Source organism: Cervus elaphus, chromosome 26, assembly GCF_910594005.1.
Source record: "Cervus elaphus chromosome 26, mCerEla1.1, whole genome shotgun sequence".
Classification (NCBI taxonomy): domain Eukaryota; kingdom Metazoa; phylum Chordata; class Mammalia; order Artiodactyla; family Cervidae; genus Cervus; species Cervus elaphus.
The window spans coordinates 14096829-14109102 of NC_057840.1; the positions used below are offsets into that span (position 1 = coordinate 14096829).

A 12274-nucleotide genomic window follows, 5' to 3' on the forward strand; every position below is an offset into this window, starting at 1 on the left:
TAGACATAAATAGATACTTAGACAGACAGAATGTATGCATTTTACAGAAGGGACTCTGAATAGTTATTTACATTATCATCAGTGAAAAGTACTAGACTGAAAGTAGAATACAACATAGCATAATTTTAAACTGTCAAATGAGTACTCTAGAGACTCTAAACTAAAATTCAATTAGTCATTTTATAAAACCTGTTAAAAGGAAAAAGCAGTCATAATTACAGATGAAGATAAATTTATTGAGATGTCTATCACAATGTCTATGCTCAGATCTAGGTCAGAACATGTAGCAAAATGGTACAGTGAATCTGTTTCATGATGTCATAAGCAGAAAGGAACATGTGACAAGGTCAAGAATACAAATGTATTTGAGATCGAAGAACAATTTCTACTTCCCTGCAACACCTCTCATTCTCTATGGATTTGATTTTTATAGGCTAGATTTTTAAGGGGTAGAAGATTGGAATTAATTTGACTAGTAAAAGAAAAAGAGAGAGATCCTTAAAATGAGCTCCTTCTTGGTAGTATTAATAACATTTAAAATTAAAACCAAAATAAATAGGTGAAATCATTTATGAAGGCAAAAGCTAAATATTATTAAGTATATGAGGATCTTCTAATTACATTAAAATCTGAACTGAATGTAATGATTGAGAAGTAAAGTATTTTTAATTCAATTAATTTTAAAGCAAGAGGGAGACCTTTTTTGTTTAATGCTTGACCAAAATATTTTAAACCACATTATATAAGTTGACATTTTTCCTAAGTAAAATGAAATAATGACTTGGAAAATCAAAGAAGAAAAATATGATTTATGTTCATGAGGACATTATAGTTTAGTGGAGAAAAGGAGATATTTTTAAAATATTATAACAGCCTGCAATTGAAATATGTACCAGGTACAGTGGACAGCATATCTGAAAGTGAGGAGAGAAGAAATATTATATAAAAACTCCATGCCAGCCAGGAGAATCTTCCCAAAGCAGATAGAACTTGAGCAGACATAGTAAGAATGGGTAGGAGTTTGATGAATGGATAAACAGAGAATTGCCTAAACAGAGGAAAGAAACATATTAATACAAAGGTTCAGAGATGTCAAACAGCATATTGTCTTTGAATGTGGGAGAAGGGATAAAGGTTGGTGAGGGGAAAAAAAAAGGAGTTTCAACCCATTTGAGGTGTCCTATTACATATCTTTCATCCTACTCTGCAACATCTTTTAATTCTTTGTCTAGTTTCCCCAAAGTATCCTTGTGAGCTCTGATTTTATTTATTCTGTTTCTTGGCATTTTCTATTAACATATAAGACATATAGAGAAAAGAACACAACTCATAATTATACACTTCAATGATTTTTCAATTTCAGCTTATCTGTGAAAAAACCATCTGGATCAAGAAAGATTGCATTACCAGTATCCAGAAATCCCCTTCCTGCCACCTTCCAAGCACTAACCACTCCCCACCCCTCTAGGCCCTTCTGTAGGTAAATAATATCCTGACTTCTAACATCATCAATTAGTTTTGCCTGTTTTTGAAATTTACATAAATGAAACACAGTACATACCCTTTTGTGTTTAGTTTCTTTCCCTCAAGATTATGTGTGTAAAATTCATTCATATCATATATAGCAACAGTTTGTTCATTTGCGTTGCAACATTATGTGGATTTATCATGATTTTATTCATGGCACTGTTGACAGACACTTGGATTGTTTTCAGTTTCGGACTATTTTGGATACTAATGCTGTAAGTGCTCTTGTACATGTTATTTAGAAAACATGTGTGCTCAGTCCTGCTAGGCTGATACCCCATAATGGGTCTTCCAGGAAATTAGCCTTTACAAAAAGGTTATACAGATTGATACCCGACCAAAGTTCAGTATATGAAGACTCTCACTTGCTCGATACTCTCACCAACACTTGAAATTTTAATTTTCATCTTCTCGCTCCATGTATTGTAGCTTTGTGTTGTGGCTTTAATTTGTATTCCTTTGATCAGCAGGTACTCATATTTTCATATGATTTTCGGCCATTAGGATATACTCATTCTTTTGCATGCTATTTTAAATGTCCTACACTGGCCTTTCAATCACCATCATTATCAGCTGACAAAGGCAGCTTTGCTGAAGAACACTTTAAGCAATCATTAACAGCATTATGTCTTCAAATGAAAAGAAGTAATTTTCTTTTCTATACGTCTTCATTCTTTTAGTATCTAATCTATTTATTCACTCTTATCTTTTCCCTGCTACCTTTTTAGGACAAAAAGATCAACAAACAGATGCCAATTAACAATGTCCAAGTACTGTAAAGAGAGTCCAATAACAAGATTGTTGACAAGGGATTAATTTCCAAAATATGCAGACAACTCATGCAGCTCAATATTTAAAAAACAAATGATCCAGTAAAAAAAAAATGGCCAGAAGATCTAAATAGACATTTTTCCAAGGAAGACATACAGATGATTAAAAAACACATGAAAAGATTCTCAACATCAATAATTAGTGGAGAAATTCAAATCAAAACTGCAATGAGGTATTACCTCACACCAGTCAGAATGGCCATCATCAATAAATCTACACGCAATAAATGATGGAGAGGGTGTGAAAAGAAGGGAACCCTCCTACACTGTTGGTGGGAATGTAAACTGGTATAGCCACTATGGAGAATGATATGGAGGTTCCTTAAAAAAAAAACAAAAACAGAAAATAAAGCTACTATATGATCCAGCAATCCCACTCCTTGGCATATACCTTGAGAAAATAATAATTTAAAAAGATTCATGCACCACAATGTTCACTGCAGTACTACTTGCAATAGCCAGGACATGGAAATAACCTAAATGCCCATCAATCAACAGAGGAATGGATAAAGAAGATGTGGTACATATATTCAATGGAATATTATTCAGTGAATAAAAACAAAATTGTGTCATTTGCAGCACAATGGATGGACCTAGATAGGCATTATCATACAGAGTGAAGAATTCAGACAGAGAAAGACAAATAAAATATTGTTCATATCTGAAACCTAAAAAAGGGTACAAAGAAACTTATGTATCAAAACAGAAACAGAGTTACAGATGTAGAAAACAAAGAGGGTACGAGAGGGAGGGATAAATTGGGAGACTGGGGTTGACATACACACATTATATTTATAAAATTGTTGTATAGCACAGGGAACTCTAATCAATACTCTGTAATGGTCTATGTGGGAGAAGAATCTAAAAAAGACTGAATATATATATATATATGTATGCGTGCATGCATGCTAAATACCATCGTTTCAGTATACAATTCTTTGGGACCCTACTGACTGTAGTCCACCAGGCTCCTCTGTCCATGGGATTCTCCAGACAAGAATACTGGAGTGGGTGACCATGCCCTCCTCCAGGGGATCTTCCTGACCTAGGAATCGAACCCACATCTCTTCTTACATCTTCTGCAGTGACAGGCAAGTTCTTTACCACTAGCACCACCTGGGAAGCCATATGTACATGCATTCATATATGTGAATGTATATGCATTGAGTTGGACAAAAAGCTCATTTGGATTTTTCTATAGCACGCACACTCAGTTGCTAAGACATGTCTGACTCTTTGCAACCCCATGGACTGCAGCCCTCCAGGCTCCCCTGTCCCTGGAATTTTCCAAGCAAGAATACTGGACTGGGTTGCCATTTCTTCCTCCAAGGGATCTTGCCGACCCAGGGATATCTCCTGCATTGGCAAGTGGATTCTTCACCATTGCGCTAACTAGGCATCTTACAGAAACACCCAAAAATGAACTTTTTGGTCAATCCAAAATATGTATAACTGATTCACTTTGCTATATACCTGAAACTAACACAACATTAGAAATCAACTGTACTCTATTTTTTTTTTTAATGTTTTAAATAGTTCCAGAGGGGAAAAACATGTTTGCATCAGAGACTCAGCCTTACTTTTGGGCTGCTAAATGTTTGAGTTTTCTCATTTTTAATAATTGAGAAAAATAAACATGTCTATTTTAAAATAAATGGACCATTCATAAAATTTTAATAGGATAAATCTATCTCCTTTTTTCTGAATTATGAATAATGTTCAGTGAGGATTTTAGAGGAATATCAGAAGGAAAATGAAAAAAAAAGTAGTGTAGATTATAAAAAGAGAACAGCAAAAGAACAGATACATACTTTCTTTCAACATCTACAAAAACCAAATACAAACTGCATTTGCAAAAATAAAGTGGCCATGACCTTTTTCCCTCCTCTGCATGATTAATTACTTAATGTCCTATTAATTGAAAGATGTGGCTGAATTTCAAACACTTTCATTTTCTGTGCACATCATCCTGTACTGTAACCACCGATTAAGCTGCTCATCAAAGGTGAACCAACAAGGTCATCTGAGCAAGTAACTCTTCAGTTATTCATTACCCATTTTCAATGGTAATTAACAATGGTAACATTTCCATAAATCAACATCTTTCTGATTGTTCTCTGATGATAAACAGTCAAAATATGTGCATCACAGCCCACCCCTTCTACTTTTATATAAAAATTCAGTCTAAATATACCTCAGAGAAAGCACAGATAAAATATTACAGAAGTTTCTTTAATTAAGATGTACCAGGAAAATAAGGTTATGTACCTTTGAGGGAAAATACAAACCTACAATACACAACTAAATGAGTCTACAACAAATAACCCAATCAAAAAATGGGCAGAAGATCTAAACAGACATTTCTCCAACGAAGACAAACTGTCAAAAAGCACCTGGAAAAATGCTCAAAATCGCTAATTACAGAAATGCAAATCAAAACTACTGTGAGGTATCACCTCACACCAGTCAGAATGGCCATCATCAAAAAGCCCACTAAAACAAATACTGGAGAGAGTTGAGAGAAAAGGGAACCTCATACACTAATGCAAACTGGTACAGCCACTATGGAGAACAGTATGGAGGTTCTTTAAAAAACTAAAAATAGAACTACCATTTAATCCAGCAATCCCACTCCCGGGAATACCGCCAGATAAAACCGTAATTCGAAAAGATACATGCACCCCCATGTTCACTACAGCATTATTTACAATAGCCAAGCTAAATTTTCAGCAAGAGATGAATAGGTAAAGAAGATGTGGTATATATGTACAATGGAATAGCGTAAAAATGAAATAATGCCATTTGCAACAACATAAATGGACCTAGAGGTTATCATACTAAGTGAAGTAAGACAGAGAAAGACAAATAACATATGATGCCACTTACATGTGGGATATAAAGAACAATATTGCAAATGAACTTATTTACAAAACAAAAACAGATTCACAGCCTCAGAAAACAAACTTGTTGTCACCAAAGGGTAAAGTGCGTGGCGGGGGGGGGGGGGGGGGAGTGTCAGTAAATTAGGAGCTTGGGATTAACATATATATATATATATACATTATATAATGTGTGTATATATATATATATAAAACATATATATACATTATACAATCTCCTCAGGATTCTGTTATAACTTATATGGAAAAAGAATCTAAAAAAGAATAGATATTTGTGTATGTACAGCTAAATCACTTTGTTGTACACCTGAAATTAACTCAATATTGTGTATCAACTGTATTTCAATGTAAAATAAAAATTTTAAAAAATTAAAAAGTAAATTTTAAGCATAGCTTGGATGGATTTTCATGAAGTGATCATGCTTGGTAAAATACTACCCAGGTCATACGTAGAATATTAGTGGCACCCTAAGAAGACTCTTTTAAACCTCCTTATAGTCATACATACACCAAATAAAACATTATCATGGCTTCTATTTTATTGTTTTACCTGTTTTTTTAATATTTAAATAAAGGAAATCATAAAGAATGCAAAAATAAATAAATAAATAAGTCTACTGACAACATAAGGGTCAAATATGAGAAGCAAAGGGTACTAGTCACCTAGTACCAATTAATTCCTCTGGAAATTACGGCTCAGCTCAGCTACAGAAGTGTCCATTTGTATACTCACCCATGAAAAGTAACAATTTAGAGTAGAAAGCAGATTTGATTCACACTACTCTCAAAGGGTACACCATGGGGTGAAACAGTAAGAAAAATTAAAATGTATAATATTATGATTAAAACACTGAAACTATATTTTAAAATTTAAATTATTTCTAATAGGCAAACATCTCATCAAACACATATGATAATATACTATAATAAAATGATGATGTATTATTGCATAGTATATTAATATATTACATTATTAACTATCAGTATATTATATATATGTGATCATACATAATTATATTTCATATTTTATTTCTAAGTAATAGGAAAGTAATTTACTCTCTTTAGTAAAGTATTTTAAAATTTCTATTTGCAGTTTCAATTTTTCAATTTAATAATATACACACACAGAGGTTGACATTATTTCCAAACTAGTCTGGAACTGAAGGGACAAATATTAGCCTGCTAGCATATAAAATGGTATGTATATGTTAAGATCCTATATTATTAATAATTAAGGGAAAACACAATTTGAACTGGCTTAAACAATAAAAAGATGCACTATTCCACAAAACCAAAATGCAAAGGGTATAACAAGATCAAGGCAAAGAAAGCAGGGCTCAGCCTTATTTTTCTACAGTCAACTCACAAAAGTCCTCTCCATCTCCATCTCTGTCTAGCCTGTCTCTCCTGAGAGCCAGAGGCATGCTCATGGCCAATGGCACGAGATAAGCTCTCCCCCTACCATGAAACAAGAAAGCTTCTCTTCAGTCTGGCTGCTGCTGTTGTTTAGAGTCCAAGTTGCGTCCAACTCTTTGTGACCCCATGGACTGCAGCACTCCAGGCCTCTCTGTCCCTCACCATCTCTCGCAGTTTGCCCACATTCACAGCCATTGCCTCGGTGATGCCATCCAGCCACCTCATCCTCTGACACCCTCTTCTCCTCCTGCTCTCAATCTTTCCCAGCATCAGGGACTTTCCCAATGAGTTAGCTGTTCTCATCAGGTGACCAAAACATTGGCGTTTCAGCTTCAGCATCAGTCTTTCCAATGAATATTTAGGACTGATTTCCTGTAGGATGGACCGGTTGGATCTCCTTGCTGTCCAAGGGACTCTCAGGAGTCTTCTCCAACACCACAGTTCAGAGGCATCAATTCTTTGGTGCTCTGCCTTCTCTACGGTCCAGCTCTCACAACTGTATGTGACCATGGGGAAGACCATAGCCTTGACTATATGGACCTTTGTTGGTAGAGTGATGTCTCTGCTTCTCAACACGCTGTCTAGGTTTGTCATAGCTTTCCTGCCAAGAAGTAGCTGTCTTCTGATTTCATGGTTCCAGTGATTTTAGACCCCAGGAAGAGGAAATTTGTCACTACTTCCACCTTTTCCCCTTCTATTTGCCATGAAGTAATGGGGCCGGATGCCATGATCTTAGTTGTTTAACATTTAGTTTTAAGCTACCTTTTTCACTCTCCTCCTTCACCCTCATCAAGAGGTTCTTTAGTTATTCTGTGCTTTCTGTCGTTAAAGTGCCCTGATTACATGAAATCTTATGATTTAATAGAAGAGGTAGTAAGTGAGCTGATCTCACAATGTAGACAGTTTTGAAAGGATTTTGGATGTTGTTCTATTTTTTTTATGTTTTGGTTTTATTTCCATTTTGCTTTTTTATTAAATGGGAAAACAAGCACTAATACTTACATTTTTTTCAGGGTCAGAGATAACGAAGATTACAGTGAATTTTCTTGAGGAACAAAGGGTTAGATAAAGTTATTCAAGAAAAGGCAAAGAATCCATTGAGGGTCTTTGATGGCATCAAGTAGTTTGACCACAGCAGTTTGTTAAAACAAATTATTATATTATAACCTAATATAAGAAAATGCTACATATTCCAAACGGACTTTTCCAACCCCAGTAAACAGAATGACTTACCTTGAGGCATCTCTGGTGGCAGATAATGAGGTTCTTGAGCACTAACATGTACCCATTCAAAGTCATCATATAAATCCTGGTGGTAATCACAAGCTCCAGGGCCATCATCAAAAGTACAGCCACCTGAAAGGGGAAAAGAAGAATTACTGCTATACTCTAAACAGTAGATGTGCTGGAAAACACATCAGATTGCAATGTACATTGTCATACTCATAAATTTAATAATAAACAGTATTTCTATCTATCACTCCTTTCATTAAATGTTCACATACATTGAAACTTCTATCAGTATCTTGTTTGAATAAAAGATTGGTTTGAGGCTCAGAAGTATGGCTGAAGGCACAGATTTTTAAATATGAATAATAACAGAAGATACATTTAACTATATAAACCACCAGGAATCTAAATAGTTTTTAACAGCTTTCTTAGGGGGAAGGGAAGGAAGGAAAAGGGAGAAAACTGTCTTTATAAGGCAAGTTCCCCAGGGACTGTAGCCTGTCAGACTCCTCTGTCCATGGAATTTTTGAGGCAAGAATACTGCAGTGAGTTGCCTCCAGTATACATTTCCTTCTTCAGGGGATCTTCTCCACCCAGGGATCGAACCCAGGTCTCTTAGGGTTCCTGCACTGGCAGGCGGATTCTTTATCGCCTGAGCTACCTGGGAAGTCCCACAATATCTAAGTTTTACCAAATTTCTTGCTTTAAAAGAACACTTTGAAATCTAGTCATAATAGCAAACAAAATACTTAAACTTTTATAAGGTCTAAAGTGCTTGTGGTCAGTGAAACTGACTTCCATACTTTATTTAGATTACTTTCACACACAATTATGACACAATAGTGGGGAAAAACTGAATGAAGCATAAAATTGATCAGATGAGCCTACCACCACTCTCAGCACCTCCACTGTATTTAATAACCTCTTTTTTAAAAAATGGAGGTGGCCCTTCCCCTCTACATCAGTCGCTTTTCCTGGCTTTATTTTCTGGGGTAATTTTATGGCAGAAGAAGAATAATTACTTTTGCATCTCAGCCTGCATATACAGGCACACACAACTCAACATATTTCGCTTATTCAATTCGTGAAAACCAGAACTGGCCTATATATCTAATCTTGAAGGAAAATGGATTAGAACTAATGAAAATCCAGCAGTGGATTTAATGAGAAAAACCAATAACCTGCCTCCTTTCGAGTAGCTTTTTTGTTTAGTTTCCATGGGGATCCCTGTGAAGAAACTCAGTGAATTCTCTGACCAAAAGCAGGCAAGGGGGGGCTGTTAAATTTCAGGCCTATAAATTCTCAGTAAATGAAAAATTCATTTCCCTCATCAAAAGTTTATCAATTTGAGAATAAAAGTTATATTTCTCACCAATGACAGAGACAAGCCAGTGTTATAGGCAAAAAAGGCAAAATCAGAAATGTTCAGATCACACTATAGCCTGAAAACCTTTATCAAAAGTGGAATATGATTTGGGTATCCTCAAATCACTCTTATGACCACATCAATCCTTTACAATAACAAAACTTTAGCAGGTTGAAGTCTTAACACTGTCATTTAAATATGCCTAAAATAGCCTTTATATAAATGCTCTCATGAAAAATGATGTACTTTTTAATTTAAAATTAATCAATGAAGAGGTTGTTAGGAAATGAATCTTTCCATAGCAATGGGAAATTTTGTCTCAAAATATAATTGGCTATCATGACCCTAAAATGACTTATTGCTTTGCAACACATACCTTCAGGGCCTTCACTGCCCATTATAACAGTATGAGCGACTACCATATATAAATTTAAACTACCAGTGGAACCCACACTGGCACATTTAGAAGACAAATGGCCTTAACTGCTGTCCTTCATGGCCATTGTTAATTTGAGCCTCCAGAATTCTTATTAGCAATCACAACTAAGAGTAGCTATACAAAATAAGTGGGTCAACCCCTGTTATTTGTTGCACATCACTGCCATATCTGTCAAGAATCTTAGGAAAAATTCCTGGTCCATGTGGCTTGGGTGATAAAAGAATTTTTTTAAAGACAATTTTTTTATTTTGTAATTTACAGTAAGTTCTAATCTAAGAGGTACAATATATCTATGCACCACATATGTAGCATAGGAATTAATCTTTGGTAAAAGATGTTTAGGAATCTTTTTGTAAAGAATTTTGAAGTTCAAGGTTAAGAACTAATACAGTATACTGGACTAGATGATAAGAAATACCAAAAATACTATTCTTGGCCTGATGAATGGAATAGACAGACATGAATGGGAAAGTGTATATATAAAATACAGTGTGTTACAAGGGATCATGGGTTTCCCTGGTGGCCCAGTGGTAAAGAATCCACCTGTCAATACAGAAGATGCAGGTTCAATTCCTGGGTGGGGAAGATCCCCTGGAGAAAGGAATGGCAACCCACTCCAGAATTCTTGACTGGGAATTCCCATGGACAGAGGAGACTAGCAGGCTAAAGTCCATGGGGTCGCAAAAGAGTTGGCCATGACAGCAACTAAACAACAACAAGGGATAATAGTACAACCAAAGCCGCAAAGAACACAAATGACAAATGAATTGGCTACCTATACCTGAGCTGGTTTTGGAAGGCTTCATGGAGTCAGGCCTATAAAAGTGAGTAAGGATGTGCCAGGCCAGAATGAAAGTGGGACTGAAATTAGAGAAAAAGCAAAGGCAAGGGCAGAACAAATCTAAAGAAACACGAGATACTGAAGAATCTCAATTCTGTGTAATGAGAATGAAAAGTATGCAGGGGACAAAAAAGAATCAAACTAAATATGAGATTTTTAGATGCCGTAAAACATTTAGGTTTTAATCTATCATTGTATGAAGTCATTAAAGGGTTTTATCCAGGAGTATGATCCATTTCAAGGCACATAACAAATCATTAATAATAATGATAACAACAATAACACTCCAGAAGCTATGTGAAGTTTAAAGAGTAATGGGGGAAAATGGAGGTCGATAACTCTGTTCAACCTCATAACAGACAGAGCTAATTATAACTAGAGCTGATTCCACTTTGCATAACCTTTGTTTACCTTTAAGGCTCACTAGACTAAAAACAAAGTCTTCTTTAATACATAGTCTTCTACACACATGTTCCTCTGTTCAAGACATTTTTATATATAGTATTATGACCTATTTAAAAGAGAAATCTTAGCAAGGCTCTAATTCATAAATAAAAACCTAACGTACAAATTCAAAACTTCACTGAGGTAGACAAAAGGAGGCAATACTGAAATGACGTTCAAGAAATGTACTTAGGCAGGGAGGATGAAAAATGAACAAGGAATCACCTCGCATTTTCAGTTTTTGTGTTTGCTGCTGGTGACAGGACTGCAAGTAGAAGCAAAACCATTTCAGTGAAATGACAACCGCAAGTTCCTTGACCCTCGGAGGAAAATTACTTCTGAAGAGCCATTTCACAGATTGCTGATTCCTCTATGCCAGTCAGCCGGCTAAGGTACAGATCTGTCACACAATGGCCTGCGTCCACTGGGACAACCCATTTGTGGGGTATTGCAAGCTGTTCATCTGAAAAGAAAAATCAAGCTAATCTAGACTTGCCTAAATTTCTTTCCATTCCCACTGAAAGGATGTGTACTAATAACATTAAATACAAAAATATAAAAAATTAAAATATTCCTATCTCGAAAATTATATTGCCTAAACATTGAGAATTTAGAGAGATTCTTGAGTGTTTATTTAAACAGATGGTGACGGCTCTATGAGGCAGTATGGAAACAGAGACCCTTTCTGTGAAATCATAAAAGAATCAAAGTGTGTGTGCTAAGTCGCTTCGGTCGTGTCTGACTCTGTGTGACCCTATGGACTGTAGCCTGCCAAGCTTCTCTGTCCATGGGATTCTCCAAGCAAGAACACTGGAGTGAGTTGCCATGTCTTCCTCCAGGGGATCTTCCTGACTCAAGGATTGAACCCGCATCTCCTATGTCTCCTGCATTGGCAGGCAGGTTCTTTACCTCTTTCCAGGCCACCTAGGAAGCCTGAAAGAATGAATATTAAAGTCAAATACTTTCTGATATCAAAACTTTCCATACAACTCAGGGTCAGGTTAATTTAGAACCAAGTTGAACTGGAGAAAAATAAAAAGTCAGTAGTCCCCCAGACAACTCTGAACATTTTATGGAGGACATTTTTCAAAAGCCATTGTACTATGACCTTCCACATTCACCCCTTCAATGCATCTATGAAGTCTTAATTTTCTGACTGAAGTAAATAGCAAGAAACATACAGAATTATATTTCATGGTTCTTTTATTATTTGTAAAGAAAAAGCCTCATTTAGCTAAAGATAGAGGCCATTTTAATTTTTATTTTCTTAAACTGGAATAC

General features: G+C 35.6%; 1 protein-coding gene across 5 annotated transcripts in view; it reads right to left on the reverse strand.

Moving 5' to 3' along the window:
• PTPRK (protein tyrosine phosphatase receptor type K) overlaps positions 1-12274 on the reverse strand; it is a 602016-nt gene that overhangs the window by 453354 nt on the left and 136388 nt on the right. For all 5 annotated transcript variants that reach the window (XM_043888551.1, XM_043888552.1, XM_043888550.1 and 2 more), the window contains exon 2: positions 7907-8029. In XM_043888551.1, the coding sequence (XP_043744486.1) occupies positions 7907-8029 (123 nt within the window). The remainder of the gene's footprint in view (positions 1-7906; positions 8030-12274) is intronic.